Raw genomic sequence first — 15,418 nt, 5'->3', positions numbered from 1 at the left:
CGGCCCTCAGCCGTGTCCTGGGGCGGCAGAGGTCAGGGGTGCTCGCGGTTCCCGGGGGGACGGCGGCTGCGCAGGAGGAAGGCCGCGGGGTCCCAGGGCTGCTGTGGGCAAACGGGTGGGGAGGGGCTGCAGCTGCCCACCCCGGAGGACAGGGCTGGACCAGGGTCCCCGGCTGAGCCCCCTCCAGGGCTCCGGGGGCTCCTCCTGCCTGTCCAGCTCCTGGGCTCCAGGTGGCCCTGGGCGGGTGGCCCCCCACTGCAGTCTCTGCCTCCGTCTCCACGGGGCTCCTCCTCTGGGTCTGTGTCCCCTCCTCTGTCCCTGGGGAGGACACGGCCATGGTGACAGGGAAGGCCCCCTGTCACCTGATGACCCGTCCCCGGGCCCGTCTCCAGGGTTCCCAGAGGTGTGGGGTGGGGTTTGGTTCCCGGGACCCTCGGCCCAGCCTCGCGCTCCTAGACGTATTAAAGTGACGGGGACGTGTTTGAAGCCACCGGGTCGTGAAGTGGACGCAGCCACGTCCTGCAGTGTGCAGAGTCGTCAGGGACCCTGCGTCGTCCACCGTCACGACGCCCGGTGGGGTGTTCACAAGTGCATCTGACAGGGCGAGGACGAGGACCCCTTGGTCATGGCGGCTCGTCTCCGGCTCCGACCCCCTGCCACCCGCTGCATGCTGCAGGCCCTGGGGACAGTCTGCAGGCCCTGGGGTCCCCGTGCCTGGGCCTGTTGGTCCGGGAGCTGGACCCTGGCCTTGGGCCCGCACTGGGCCTCCGGGGCCACCCACCCGGCCTCACCCCAGGGTCGTCTCAGGGGCCCCGCACACTCCCCGGTCCCCTCCCGGAGGCCTGGCCAGGCCAGCTGCGCCGCCCATCATGAGGGACAGCGGGGACGTTTCTGTCCACGCCTTACGGTGCCTTCGCGTCCTGTGACAGGTGACAGCCACCCCGAGCCCCTTCCCGCGTCCTGTCCTCCTGCTCACGTCGGGCGTTAGAAAACGCAGCCGTCCCTCAGCCACGGGGCTCCAAGCAGCAGGGAGACTGGGGTCCCGCGTCTGTCCCTTGACAGTGGCCTTCAAGGCCCCGGGGATGGACGGCAGCCTGGGAGACAGAGCCGGTGTCACCTGGCGCCAGGGTTTCCAGAGACAGGCGTCCCCTTGTGTCCTTGGGGGATGGCTGCAGGACCCCCTCAGGTTCCCAGCCTCCGAGCCCCGTCCTGGCCTGAGAGGACCCTGTGCACACGCTGCCCCCTTAGAGGACGGCCACGGTCACCGCTCGGTTCCGGGTGACGGAGGGGAATGCGCCCAGGGGCAGCCCTGTTTGTGGGGGTGGGGGAGAAACTCATCCCGGCCCTTTCCTTCACTTGGGTTGAGGCTGGGTCTCGCCAAGTGGCCTCGCTGAGCTGCTGAGGCTGGCCTCCGACTCGGCGGCCTCTTCCCACAGCCTCCCGAGTTGCTGGGTTCAGGTGTCAGCCGACCACGCCCAGCTTCCACCGGGAGCCCCGGGAGCCTCCCTGGAGCCTGTGAGCAGCTCGGCGGGGACCCTGGTCCCGGGGCTGTCGCCCTCTGGGTCCCGGGGCCGTCGCCCTCTGGGGCTGGGCGGGAGACTCTCTGCTGGGCCTCAGCCCCTGGATCCCCAGGGACAACCGGAACCTGCCCTTCCCTTTGGAAGGGGGCCAGGGCCTGGGAGCCCCGTGACCCCGGTGACGGCCGGGGAGCATCTTGGTGTCCTCTCCCTGGTGACGGCCGAGGCCGCGTCCTGCTGTTCCCGGGGCGACCGCAGGGCCGTGTGCCACCCGGGCAGAGAGCAGATGGCCGGCCCCCTCCGCCCCGTGATCCCTACATAAGGCCTGGTTCCTGGGGAGTCTGTCCCGGGCTCAGGCGCCTGCCGAGCGGCGAGGGTCCCCAGCTGGCGCCCGCACGGGGCCGGCGCTCCCTGGAGCAACAACCAGGGGCTCAGACGGGACCATGGGCTCCGCGCTGGACCCCGCCTTCCGCCTCCTGCAGGAGCACGCGCACGGCTTCATGGTGTCCCAGGTAGGAGCCCGCGGGGCCACGGTGGGGTGGGGGGTGGGACCCGCTGCGCCTCCCGCATGGCCCAAGGAAGAGCCGGTCACCGCCCAGGGACCCGTGGGGACGTCCCATGGAGTTGCAGGAGGGTGGCCTTGAAGCTGAGGACCAGCCAGGCACGTGGCGCTCGCCTGTGGTCCCAGAGCTCGGGAGGCCGAGGCAGGAGGCCGAGGCAGGAGGCCGGCGAGGTCAGACCAGCCTGGGCCACAGCGAGGCCCTGTCTCTAAATAAAATGCAACACAGGGCTGGGGAGGGGGCTCAGGGTCGGGGGTCCCCGAGGTCCGTCCCCAGTGCCCCCAAATGAATGACAGCTCCCCGTCCCCCCGGCTCTCTGTGCTGTGGGGGCCACCGTGTCCAAGGCAAGGGCAGCTCCTCTCGAGCAGCCGGCTCTGGTCAGGGAAGGTTCTCGTCATCTGCTGTGGGCTCGGTGCCTGCCGCTGCAGGTGGAAGGGCGGCTGGTCCCGGGGTCAGCTCAGGGTCAGCTCAGGGACAGCTCAGGGACAGCTCAGGCGGAGCTTGTCCTCCACCCACGGTCACGGCGGTCCTGGTCCCCTGCCCGGTCAGACCCTAGGGCTCTGCAGCGGTCACCTGAGAGCCGGGAGCCTCTGCCCACAGGGCGCCGTGACCTCCCTGTCTGTCTGTCCCTGGCCCCTCGCCCTCCTAGGGAGGACCCGGCAGCCGGGGCTGCTCCCTGCCCCTCTGCTCCCAGGTGGGTCCCGAGTCCCAGGAGAAGAATGTCGTCACCAGAGGGGACACCGTGTGACGTTAGTGAGCAGCCCCTCCCCAGGACGCCCAGGCCCCGAGAGGAGCCCAGTTAAGAGCCGTCCCCGCGCACAAGGTCCGCAGGGCAACGCAGGGCGGTAAGACGTCCCCACGGAGGACGTCAGCGACGCAGCCCCCTCCAGCAGGAGGTCATCAGCTCACGCCCAGGGTGACGGGGCAGCCCCCGTGACAGAGCCTTGGCCAGTGCAGGGTCCCCAGAGGAGAAGTCACCCCCCAGCAGGACCCAACAGAGAGGGGGCGCGCAGCTCGGGGGGGGGGGGACGCGGTCCGTCCCTGGGACAGAGGTCACGGCCCGTCCCGGGCAGCCAGTCAGTGAGACCCCAGAGGACAAGGGCCAGCCCACCTGGCGGCCAGGAGGGGGCCCAGTTGGCAGAACAGGGTCGATCCGGCTCCGCCCCGCGGTCTCAGCGCCCGCCCACCCCGAGCCGGATCCCACTGAGTAGGAGGTCGGGCCGCGTCCCCCAGCGCCCCTGGCGCACGCTCATCAGAGCAGGTGGCCGGAGCAGCTGACTGGGCCCCAGCCCCGCCGACCCGACCCTCTGACCGCCGGGAGGATCACGCGACCTCGACAGAACCAGCTGGACACGAGGCTCGCGGTCACTACAGCTGCCCCCCACAGGACGCCCCCAGGTCTCGGGCGTCCACAGGACGGCCTCCAGCCTCCTGAACAGGAGGAGGCCAGGGCAGCCTCGCAAAGCCAGCAGCTGGTGCCGCCCCCAGAGGACAGCAGGAGACCCCGGGGACACAGCAGGCCACCAGTGAGGGCCACCCGGAGGGGACTGCAGGGACGGGGAAGCTGTCAGGGCTGTGGGTCCATTACTGTCATCGTCATGAAAACACAGTGGGCAGGTTCACAATAGTGTCCTCGTCATGCTGCCCTCTGCTGGGCACAGGGGCGCACGCCGTGACCCAGCCGCCCTGCAGGCTGAGGCACAAGGACCGCAAGGTGGAGGCCAGCCTCAGCAACTCAGCAAGGCCCTGCCTCTAAGTAAGACCAGAGAGACCTGGGAGGTGGCTAACCACCCCTGGGCTGCGTCCCCACCCCCCAAAAGGAGGGAAGGAGGACATGACCTCGGTGTCACGGGCAGAGGGTCGGCCAGCGCAGGAGGGAGAGAGGGTTGACCCGAGTCGTGGGACGCGGCGGGTCCATGTGGCGCAGCGCCTCTCGACACCCTACGGACAGGCACCTGTGTCCTAGGGACCCACCTGCTCAGATGCTCCACAGAGGTGGCACTGTACCCTCCTGGTCTTGGGGACGTCTCTTTTTTCGTTTGACCTGTTTCCAAGGTTGAGATGTCGTAGCCTGAACGGGGGCTTCCTTCCTTTTTCATGGCTGAACACTATTCCACCGTGCAGATGGCCACATTTTGTCTGTTTTCATCCCTTGGTGGCCACTTGGGCTGCTCCTCCCTCTGGGCTCTGGGACCCAGGTGGCCACTCTCCTACGCAGACAGCCTTGGACCCCTGCTTCTCATTCTTTTGGAGTCATGCTCTGTCATATGACAATTCTACGTTGAATCTGAGAAGCGGCCACCTTGGCTGGGGTCACTGGGCTGGAACCCAGGGACGCCCTCCACTGAGCGCGCCCGCAGCCCTCTGTATTCATTAGTTCAGGGTCTGACTTCCGGAGGCTGGCCTCCAACTCGCCCTCCTCCTGTCCCGGCCTCCCGAGCCGCTCGAGGGACACCCACGTCCAGCTGCCCGCTTGGATTCAGGGAGTCTGTCATGGTGTCACAGTGCGTCCCGCCCGAGTGACAGAAATAAAACACAGTAACAAAGGAGTCAGACTTCTCCCTCCTCCGCAAGGCACCCCGGGCCGTGTCCACCGCCTGCCCAGCCCTGGCCACCCCCTGCGTCCACTCTTGGATGTCTCATCCCGATTCCGGGGGCCTCCTGGGCCGGCTCCTCCCCTCAGGATGACGTCAGCGGATGGCCCACAAGGTCACCCAGGACCCCGACCCGTGCCACCTCCTCTCAGAGCAGAGTCCAGTGGCAATAGTCCCCATCACCAAGGGAATCAGAATCGGGGCCTCGGGGACCCAGCGCTGTGGGTGACCCCCGGCCGGTCACCAGGACGCCCCCAGTCACCAGGTCGCCCTGGCCTTTCCGCAGGTTCTCTTCGCCGCCTGCGAGCTGGGCCTCTTCGACCTACTGGCCGAGGCCCCGGGGCCCCTGGACGTGGCGGCCATCTCCGAAGGCCTGGGCGCCAGCCCCCGGGGGACAGAGCTGCTGCTGGAAGCCTGTGTGCCCCTGCGGCTGCTGGACGTGGACACCCGCGGGGGGACGGGTGAGCTGCCGTCGTGGGGGAGGGCGAGAGGGCCAGCGGCCACGTTTGCCAGCGGGTCACCGTGGACAGCTGCTCCCCGCCCACCAGGGGCGCTGAAGGGCTTGCGGCTCTTCTCGGTTTGCCCTTGGGAGGCAGTGGGCCTTTAAGAGGTGGAGCCTAGCGGGAGGTGAGGTCACGGGGGGCGTGGCCTCCAGGGAAACACTGGGACCCCAGTCTCTTCCTCGGTCTCTGTCTGCCTGATTCCTGGCCACCTAGAGCAGAGCCGCTGTGGTCCACCACGTCCTCCTGCCATGAGGCCCTGCCTGGCCACAGACCCGATGGTCACCACAAGTGACCAAGAGCCAAAAAGTACAGTTTCGTGTTTTTTCAGTTGGTTTTCTATGGTTCTTGGTCACAGTGACGGGAACCGGGAAGGGGCAGGCCCGTGTCCCTCCGCTGAGGGGCACTGCGAATGCAGAACCAGGTCCCTGTGGTCCTCTGGGCGCTGACCCCGAGGTGTGTACCTCTGACCTGCGGCATCCACCACGTGTCCCCGTACTGCTCAGGGTCGGGCGACCCCCGGCCGCCCCACCCCCTGGACTTAGGGAGAGCCCGTGCCCTGTTCCAAGGGTCACTGGGGGGGGGCCCTGAGAGAACCCCGGGGGACAGGGCAGCCGCCCCTTCTTGGAGCCGGGACTCGCCCCTCGGGCCTACGTTATGGGAAGGGCGCAGAGCAGGTGGCGCTTGGTCCCTGCGCCCACTGCGCCCTCACCCAGAGGGACCCTGCGCCCACTGCGCCCTCCCCACGGGGACTCTGCGCGCACTGCGCCCTCCCCACGGGGACTCTGCGCGCACTGCGCCCTCCCCACGGGGACCCTGCGCGCTCTGCGCCCTCCCCACGGGGACCCTGCGCGCACTGCGCCCTCCCCACGGGGACTCTGCGCGCTCTGCGCCCTCCCCACGGGGACTCTGCGCGCACTGCGCCGTCACCCAGGGGGATCCTGCGCGCTCTGCGCCCTCACCCACGGGGACTCTGCGCGCTCTGCGCCATCTCTGCACCCTCACCCAGGGGGACCCTGCGCGCACTGCGCCCTCCCCGCGGGGACCCTGCGCGCAGTCCGCCCTGGCCGAGCGCACAGGAGTGAGGAGGCCCCGCAGGGCTGCCCGCTGCCCGCCGCCCCCTGCCCATCCGCGCCCGCTCCTCCCGGCCGCCCCACCCGCAGGGCTGCCCCGGGGCGTCGTGTGGAGGTCGCGTGCCCAGCGCTGGGGACGCCACGCCGCCGTGACGTCCACTGACGGGTCCCCGCCCTCCCCGCCTGTCCAGCCCGGTACGCGAACTCGGAGCTGGCCCGCGCCTACCTCACCAGCCGCAGCCCCACGGGCCAGCGCGCCATGCTGCGGTACCTGGGCAGCACCACCTACCGCTGCTGGGGTCACCTGGCCGACGCCGTGAGGTGCGCGGGCCTCAGCCGTCCCCGGGGTGGGGCCGGGGCTGGGGCGATGACCCCCGGGGAGGGGCAGGTGCTGGTGGCCAGCAGGGGAGCTGTCCACGCTGGGCCCGGGTGTGGTGGACCAGGGGCCCTGCAAGGGGGGGGGGGGCTGACCTGTGCCCAGATGCTGGGCCACCGGAGAGCTGCACCGGAGAAGCAGTGGTCAGCTCTGCAGGGGGACCGGCGTGGCCTCCCACAGGACAGTGTGTGCTGCACATGGGACACAGGGTGAGGGGACAGGGCATCTCTGGGTGCTGCCGCGGATGCTCACAATGTCGAGGGGTGATGACACCTTCCTGCTCCTCAGACAGGGCAGCAACCAGTACCAGAGGGCCTTCGGGGTCCCCGCGGGGGACCTGTTCTCGGCCATCTACAGGTGCGAGCCCCAGCCGACAGACGGTCCTTCCTTAGGTCCCCTGCACCTGGAGGGACGACGCACAGGGGCCCCCGAGGTGTCATGTCATGTCAACACGCCCTCCCACTGCCCTGTCCCCGTCCCCGACCCCGAGGGCACAGATCTGGTCCTGAGAGGGGCCGTCTGCCCTGCGTCCAGGCTCAGGCGCCCAAGCCCAGCAGAAAGTGGACGTGGGGTCCCAGGTCCCCAGAGCCGCCCGTCCCCGCCCCGACTTGGCTCACACTGGGACGGGGACCAGCCGCTGGGGAAGCTCTGGTGTCCAGGCGTGGTACAGTGGCCCTTCGAGGGACACCTCCCCTGGGGTCAGACTGTAGGACAGTGGCCCTTCGATGGCCGTGTGCCCGGCTTCTCTTCCCGTCCCTCCCTCCCTCCGTTCTGTCCCCTCCCTCTGGGAAGCAAAGCCACCGAGAGGCCTCTGCACAGCCCCAGGGACCCCAGAGCTCTGGGCAGGACCCCGTCCGTCCTCCCTCTGGGCCCCGGGGGGGCGGGTAGGCGCTGCCCTCACCTCCCCTGAGGGACCCTGGGGACCCCTCTTCCAACAGGAAAAGGCCCCGTGGCAGGTCCTGCAGGGGACCGTAGCGGGCGCCGAGGCCCCTCCACCTGGTGGCCGCACTAGTGCTGCCCGCGTCCAGTCCTGGGGCCTGGCTGCCGCGTCACCCTGCGAGGTGTAGGTGCGGACCCTCTGTCTGAGCCTGACCAGCGCCGTCCCGCACCCAGGTCCCCGGCCGAGCGGCTGCAGTTCACGCGAGGCCTGCAGGAGATCTGGAGCGTCGACGGGCGGCGGGTGCTGACCGCCTTCGACCTGTCCCCGTTCCATCGCATCTGCGACCTCGGGGGTGAGTGTCCTCGGACGCGGGCGCTGTCCTTCCTGCTGTGTTCGGGGAGAGTATCCACCACGGATTTCAGGGGACGCTCTGATGCCTGGGGTCTTGCAGAGGAAGAGGAAGAGACTGGGGTCCCAGTGACCTGAGGGGCTGCCAACCCCCGGACTGGTCAGTTCCTACAAGTAGGGAGTGAAGCTCCTTCAGGTAGCTTGGGTGTCACTGTGCCCAAAAGACCCAACAAGAACAATCAGAGGCACAAGAGTCTCTCTGGGGCTCCTGGTGTCCGAGGTCCAGTCCCTGGTGGCCGACTCCATGGCTCTGGCCCAAGGGGAGACAGAACAAGATGGCGGCAGGGCCTGGAGGAGGAGAGCAGCTCAGGACAGGGCACCAGGGAGCAGAGAGAGCTCTGCTCACCAGGGACAGGACAGAGACCCCAAAGGCACAGCCCAGGGACCCCCTCCTCCAGTCACCCCCCACCTGCTGCAGCCACCACCCAGTGAGTCCATCCAAGTGGATTAATCCACTATGAGTCTACACCTCTCACAACCCAGCCGTCTCCCCTCTGGACCATCTTGCATGGTCTCCCGTGAGCTTTAGGGGACCCCGATGTCTGCACCGTAACACTGACCTGACCGTCCTGTGAAGGCCAGTCCCTCCTGGGCACACACCCAGCCTCCTCTTATAGGTCGACACCCTCCAAGCCAGTGTCCACTCCCTCCGCTGCCCAGGGTCACGGACTAAACAACTAGGGACGTTCTCCGCCACACTGTCACTCAGACTCTCCCAACTAGCCAGTCCCCGCCTGCCCACCAGGGTCAGCGGTGGACGGTGGGCCACCCAGTGCCTCCCCATGTGGCCCTGTGACACTCAGCTTCTGGCCACTGCAACGCAGGCCGGAGACATCCGACTGGTCAAGAGAAAAGTCAACTCTGGGTCCCCGTCTTGGAGGCTAGGGCCTTGGGGCAGCCGCACATGACGGCGGGCGCCTGTGGCAGAGGAGAAAGAGAAGAGGACGAGTCTGGGGTCCCAGTGACCCTGCAGCACACTGGTCCCGTGACCTCAGGTCCCCACTAGGTGCGGCCACCTCCCGACAGCTCCAGGCTGGGGACCCAGCCTCTGACCGTGGCCTGCGGGGACAGTGGGGAAGCAGACTAGCCCCAGGGCCTGCCAGGCTCCCTCATCTGGGGAACCCGCACCGCAAACCCGCTGGCCGCCGGCTGCCCATCCGTGGCCGCAGGGAGCCGGAGTTCTCCCTGGACCTCCGCGTTCGGAGCAGGGAGCCTCGGGCCTTCAGGGAACGCGGACATAGAACACGGCGAGCTCCTCGGGGCTCAGGGGAGGCTCCCCGCAGGACACTCTCGTCCCCTGGGGACGGCCATGGGCAGGAAGACCACGCCCCAGATGGACAGTGCCTCCCTTCCCTGCCTGTCGGAGCCTCGGGCCCTTGCTCTGAGAGCGCCAGTCAGACTGAACGGAAGACCCACTGGGGACAGTGCGCAGCCTGTGCACCATCCTGGGGACCACCCCGTGCACCATCCCGGCCTCCACACCCCGTGCGCCATCTTGGTTTTTACATCCCACGCACCATCTTGGCCTCCACACCCCGAGTGGCCTCCACACCCTGTGCACCATTGTGGCCTCCACACCCCGTGCGCCATCTTGGTTTTTACATCCCACGCACCATCTTGGCCTCCACACCCCATGCGCCATCTTGGTTTTTACATCCCATGCACCATCTTGGCCTCCACACCCCGTGCGCCATCTTGGTTTTTACATCCCATGCACCATCTTGGCCTCCACACCCCGAGTGGCCTCCACACCCTGTGCACCATCGTGGCCTCCACACCCCGTGCGCCATCTTGGCCTCCACACCCTGTGCACCATCTTGGCCTCCACACCCCGTGCGCCATCTTGATTTCCACCAGGACCCTCTGGCCGTGCTAATGGAGGGTGCCCAGGTGGATCTGTGGTTCTCAATGGCCCTTGGAGACTCGGGCCGTGGGCCACCCTGGGGCCACCCTGGGGCCACCCACAGGGTCCTGGGAATTGCTCTCCTCACAAGCTTTGGGGGTGCCGCTGGTCCATGGGCCTCCCGGGGACAGACGTGGTGTCCCTCAGCCCGAGCGTGGATGCTCCGTCCACCACGTCACTCTCGTTCCCTCCAAGAGGCTAGAGGGGACCCTCCCTTGGGGCAGGTGTCCTAGGCCCCCAGTCAAGTCCTCCCGTGAGCCGTGACGCAGACGGAGCCCAGGCCCACTCTGTGGCGGGTCTTGGAGGGGGGTCGGGGCTGGGCACGGCCATCAGGTGAGGTCCCTGGGTGGCATCCTGGAGGCTCTACGAGGAGGACAGAGGCCAGAACACGCCCTTGCCACGTCCCTCGCTGGACACCACCAAGAAGAGCGCCACCAGCTGTAGCCGCTGACCACCAGAACCCAGGGCTCGAGAGCCACCCCTCCCCTGGCCTGGGCCCGAGCCTGTCCTCCCGGAGGGCAGGAGGCCGGGGCAGGAGGATCGCGGGTTCAAAGCTCATCACTCAGCGAGGCCCAAGCCACTCAGGGAGGCCCTGGTTCAGCATAAAAACAACAAAACAAAACAAAACCTTTTTTTCCTATTCTTTACACGCGCCCTGCCTCAGGCACTCTGTGACAGTGACAGATGGCCCGGTCCAGCCCAGATCCAAGGGCCACACGCAGGGCCCGTTCCACAGGCTGAGGAAGGTCCCCGAGAGACACGGGAACCGAGGCCCGAGCATCCCGTCCTCACCGTCCCCGGGCATCAGAGCCACCGCTGGGACACCTGGCTCTGCGCCAAGAAAGGGTCCCCAAGCGGCTGTGCCTGTTGCTCAGTGCGTGACGCTGGGTGCGCTCCATGGTCCTCAGCTCCCTGGGCCCATCTTTGTCTGTGTGTCCGTGGGTCAGGGACAGTAGCTGCTGCACAGGACACCGTCCCCGGTGGCCACCGGTGTCAGAGCACAGCAGCCGCCGTCCATCCCTGGCTGGGCAGCAGCGCTGGCCCAGGGGACACAGTTAAGTCAAAGGCTGTGCCGAAGGTCGAGGCCTGGCGTCCCAGCCGAGAGGGCCACCTGCACCGGGGGCTCGTGGGTGGGGAGCACCGTGTCCAGCCTGGACCTGGGGTGGCCACACTGGGTGATCCGCGGCCCCTGGACGCTGTCCCCCTGACGCCTGTGGTCACTTCCAGGTGGGGCCGGGGCTCTGGCCCAGGAGTGCGCCTGTGTGTACCCCGGGTGCCACGTCACCGTGCTCGAGGTCCCCGAGGTGGTCCAGACGGCGAGGGCCCACCTCCCGCTGCAGACGGAAGGGCAGGTTGGCTTCCGTGAAGGTAGGTGTCGCGGGACACGGTCCTGGGGACGCCCGGGGGGCCCACGTGACCTGGCGCACGGACCCTCCAGGTCCCCTCATCCCGTGTCATCGGAAGTCCCCAAGCCCCACGTTTCGGTGACTGTCCCGAGCAGCGTCCGTCCCACCTCCTCTGCGCCCGGGACCTAGGCAGCGCCAACCGCTGTCCCCGAGGGTCACGCTCTCCTGCCGCGTCCTAAGGGTCAGCCGAGGACAGAGAGGAAAACCCGAGTCTTCCGGACAGCTCACGTCCACTCGTGCAGGGCGTGGCCATCGGGCGTCCAGCCTGTGGGCTCTTCCCAAGGAGACGGTCACTGGGGGCGACGGTGGCAGGCGGCGTCCACTCTGCACGGAGGGTGCCCTCCAGGCCTGGGGGGGGGCTGTCAATCGTCTGTGCCCCGGGGGACGCTGTTAATGTCCAGGGTGGCCCCGGGTCCCCAGGGAGGGACCACACAGACCCCGGACGTCCTCGGCTGGGCCTCCAGGAAGCCGGCCAAGGCCCGCGCTCTGGCTCGGGTGCAGGGCGCAGCCAGCCCAGGGTCAGGGCTGGACACAGGTGGCCGCTCCGAGGTGTCCTCCCGAGATGGCGCCTGTGGATTTGTCAGGAAAAAGTAAGATTTTGAGAGTCGAGTGCTGGACGCCGTACAGGCTGCGAGCTGTCCCTGGGCGTCCCTTGGTCAGCTCGGAGAGGCCCTGACGGGCAGCAGGCTCAGGCCAGCTTCTCAGTGGCAGCCGCTGGGGCCGCGTCTGGGGCTCTGTGGCCATCGCCTGTGTCCCCGGTTGCACCGGGAGACGGTCACCGGGCTGCCCAGGGTCCGCCTCTGCAGGACTGGACCTGCTGGTCACTGTGAACGCCGGCTGGACGGGACCCTCCTGTGTGTTGCAGGGGACTTCTTTGAAGACCCCCTTCCCGAGGCCGACCTCTACATCCTGGCCAGGGTCCTGCACGACTGGTCAGACGAGAAGTGCTCCCGGCTGCTGGCCAGGGTCCACCACGCCTGCAGGCCCGGTAGGGGACACGGCGGGGCGCGGGGCCTCCTGTGACGGGGGTGGGGGACGTCCCGCAGGCTGTCCTCCCAGAGGAGTGGTCACGGCCAGACTGGCCTCGAGGGCCATCGGACACTAGAGCCACCTAATCAGGGAGAAGGCGGGGACTCCTCATGGGCCAGAGTCCGTCACGTGTCAGCGGACTCCTCCATGTGACGGGGACAGTGCCCAGCTGTCCTCTGAGGTCACCGTCCTGGTGACCCTTGGGATCTGAGCACAGCCTCTGGGCCCTGGGGACAGTGCCCAGCTGTTCCCTAAGGCCACCCATCCTGGTGACCCCTGGGTCCTGGACACAGTCTCTGGGTGTCCTGGGGACAGTGCCCAGCTGTCCCCTGAGGTCACCGTCCTGGTGGCCCTGGGCCCTGGGCACGTTCTCTGTGTCATGGGGACAGTGCCCAGTTGTCCCCTGAGGTCACCGTCCTGGTGGCCCTTGGGTCCTGGGCACGTTCTCTGTGTCCTGGGGACAGTGCCCAGCTGTCCCCTGAGGTCACCCGTCCTGGTGGCCCTCGGGTCCTGGGCACGTTCTCTGTGTCCTGGGGACAGTGCCCAGTTGTCCCCTGAGGTCACCGTCCTGGTGGCCCTCGGGTCCTGGGCACGTTCTCTGTGTCCTGGGGACAGTGCCCAGCTGTCCCCTGAGGTCACCCATCCTGGTGGCCCCGGGCCCTGGGCACGTTCTCTGTGTCCTGGGGACAGTGCCCAGTTGTCCCCTGAGGTCACCGTCCTGGTGGCCCTCGGGTCCTGGGCACGTTCTCTGTGTCCTGGGGACAGTGCCCAGCTGTTCCCTAAGGCCACCCATCCTGGTGGCCATTGGGTCCTGGACACAGTCTCTGGGTGTCCTGGGGACAGTGCCCAGTTGTCCCCTGAGGTCACCGTCCTGGTGGCCATTGGGTCCTGGAGACAGTCTCTGGGTGTCCTGGGGACAGTGCCCAGCTGTCTCCTGAGGTCACCCGTCCTGGTGGCCCCGGGCCCTGGGCACGTTCTCTGTGTCATGGGGACAGTGCCCAGTTGTCCCCTGAGGTCACCCGTCCTGGTGGCCCCGGGCCCTGGGCACGTTCTCTGTGTCCTGGGGACAGTGCCCAGCTGTCCCCTGAGGTCACCGTCCTGGTGGCCCCGGGCCCTGGGCACGTTCCTGGGCCCGGGGACAGTGGCTTGTCCCCCAGGTGGCGGCGTCCTGGTGGTGGAGCGCGTGCTGGACGCGGACGGCCGGGGCCCGCTGGCCACGCTGCTGGGCTCGCTCAACATGCTGCTGCAGGCCGAGGGCCGCGAGAGGACGGCCGCCCAGTTCCGCGCGCTGCTGGCGGCCGCCGGCTTCGGGGGCTTCGCGCTGCGCAGGACGGGCGGCGTCCACGATGCCATCTTGGCCACCAAGGCGCTGCCCTGAGCCGGCCACCCTGGGGCCCGAGGACAATAAAGAGACATGTGTCCCTCCCTGGTCTCTGCTCGTGTGACGGGGGGGGGGGACGGCCACCGTCATGGCTGCGTCTCTTCCTTACACAGGGCGACGTCCCCGGGCGGGAGCCCAGCTCGGCCGTGACCGTGGGCAGGTCCCCTGTCTTCCGCGGTCCCCGGTGGGGCGCAGTGTCCTGCTCATGTCCTGACAGAGCTGACAGCCCAGCAGGGGACACACCGGGGACAGGGCCTCTCTGCCTCTGTCCTCCGCACGTCGCCTCACGTACCCCCACGGGGACACCCGGGCAGCTCAGCTCCTGTGGATACAGGGACACGGGCAGAAGACCCAGAGGAGGGGACAGTGACGTCCCTGCCGATTCCTCACCCACTTCCCCTGGGGGCTCCTCCAGCCTGGTTCTGGGGACGGGGACGGGGCTTCTGGTCACACAGGTGTCCTTATGGGAAGAAGAGAGCCACAAGACAGAGGGGAAGCGTGTGGCAACAGACAGGGTGACGCCAGGGGACACCCTGCAGCACTGAGGCCAGCCAGGGGCCGCCCTGCAGGTGGGGCCCAGAGAGGGTGCTCGGTCTCCTCAGGCGCACAGCACAGAGAACCACCCAGCCGGGAAGGTCCATGCGGTCACTCTGGGAAACCTGTGGGTCACTGTGACCGCGCGGAAGCGACCCTGGTAGACGGTCCTAGAGTGGCTCCGAGGACCGTGTCACCGTCTCCCGGGGATGACCTGGTGTCACAGGGACCTTCTTGCAAAAGGGAGAGCGAGATTCTGGGCGACATCCCGGGACCCGGGGCGGAGCCGTCTCGGCATCTGCCGGCAGGTGGCGCCGTCGGCGGCTGAGGGACAGGCTGGCGGGCTCGGGCCCAGGCAGTCCATCAAGCCGGCGGGGGGCGGGGCTGGGGACCCGGGGACAGAGGAGCGTCCTGTGTGTCCCCTGGCTGCCTTCCGCACTGGGTCTCACGACACCGTTTCTACGTCTCTTCGTCGTTTCCCTCCAAATGGCGAAGCCGACTAAATCCGCGGCTGCGGGTTCCTTAGGGAGACTCCCCGGGGACAGGGCGACCTCAAGCCAGGCGACCCCGGAGCTCGGTGGCCCACCCCTCTTCCTCGTCCCCAGGTCCCCAGGGTAGGGGTCTTCGTCAGCGGCCCTGGGTGGGGGACACGGGGACCTGGTTCCTGGGGTTGCTCCTTGACCTGTGGCCATCAGGGGACAGAGGTGCTCACAGCTGCCCCAGAGTGGGGACCCCCCCCCCCAGCACGATTGCTGCAAACCTGTTGGACGTCAGAGCTGTCACTCAGGGTGACAGGCAGGAGCTTATTGAAGGAAAGGGATAGGGGACACTCTCAAGGGACAGAGGGGTCCTCTCAGACAGGACAGGGACAGCGTGCCCCTCCTGCCCTCCAGTTCTATTGGGGTCCCTGGGAAGTCTCCAGAGATCCCCGCCCAGGTCCCCTCCTGACTGTGACGGACAGCAGGGTGACATCACACTCTCCAGTCCCCACGGCCATGGCCACTCTGGGTCCCCCTGGCCCCTGTTGCCTGGTTCTCAGTGGAACCTGTTCTTGCAGATTTCAGGGTTGGAGGAAGGGTCCCCGTCCCCCTGGGTCCCGGGACCTGGTCTGTGTCAGGGTCCCAGAAGTCCCCCCTTCAGGGTCACGTGGCTCCTCTCAGGGACATGCCTTCCCGCCTGCATGTCCCCTGCAGGTCACAGGTGGTGTGTGAGGAAGGTGGCGGAGCCTGTGCCTGGAGGCCAGGCCGGGCTGCAGGT

The 15,418-nt window shown here is 68.1% G+C and overlaps 1 protein-coding gene across 1 annotated transcript; it reads left to right on the top strand.

Annotated features, from left to right (window-relative positions):
* Positions 1-1,419: 1,419 nt before the first annotated feature.
* Asmt (acetylserotonin O-methyltransferase) lies at positions 1,420-13,667 on the top strand. The gene is made up of 8 exons (XM_046443320.2): positions 1,420-2,029; positions 4,958-5,132; positions 6,436-6,565; positions 6,909-6,977; positions 7,734-7,852; positions 11,039-11,179; positions 12,083-12,205; positions 13,404-13,667. The coding sequence occupies exons 1-8, from the start codon at positions 1,961-1,963 to the stop codon at positions 13,622-13,624; spliced, it is 1,047 nt and encodes a 348-aa protein (XP_046299276.1). The 5' UTR covers positions 1,420-1,960; the 3' UTR covers positions 13,625-13,667.
* The last annotated feature ends 1,751 nt before the right edge of the window (positions 13,668-15,418 follow it).

This window comes from Marmota monax, unplaced genomic scaffold (assembly GCF_021218885.2).
Source record: "Marmota monax isolate L192 unplaced genomic scaffold, Marmota_monax_Labrador192_F-V1.1 WCK01_AAM20220418_F8-fsc00168, whole genome shotgun sequence".
Taxonomy (NCBI): domain Eukaryota; kingdom Metazoa; phylum Chordata; class Mammalia; order Rodentia; family Sciuridae; genus Marmota; species Marmota monax.
The sequence above is the reverse complement of the archived record's forward strand: the minus strand, read 5'-3'. Positions and strand labels throughout refer to the sequence as shown.

Bases quoted from the DNA above. Each gene is read 5' to 3' on its own strand.
- Asmt (XM_046443320.2), top strand. From the start codon at position 1,961: ATGGGCTCCGCGCTGGACCCCGCCTTCCGCCTCCTGCAGGAGCACGCG. The intron at 11,180-12,082 runs GTAGGTGTCGCG...TGTGTGTTGCAG, and splicing joins GCAGGTTGGCTTCCGTGAAG to GGGACTTCTTTGAAGACCCC. The intron at 12,206-13,403 runs GTAGGGGACACG...CTTGTCCCCCAG, and splicing joins CCACCACGCCTGCAGGCCCG to GTGGCGGCGTCCTGGTGGTG.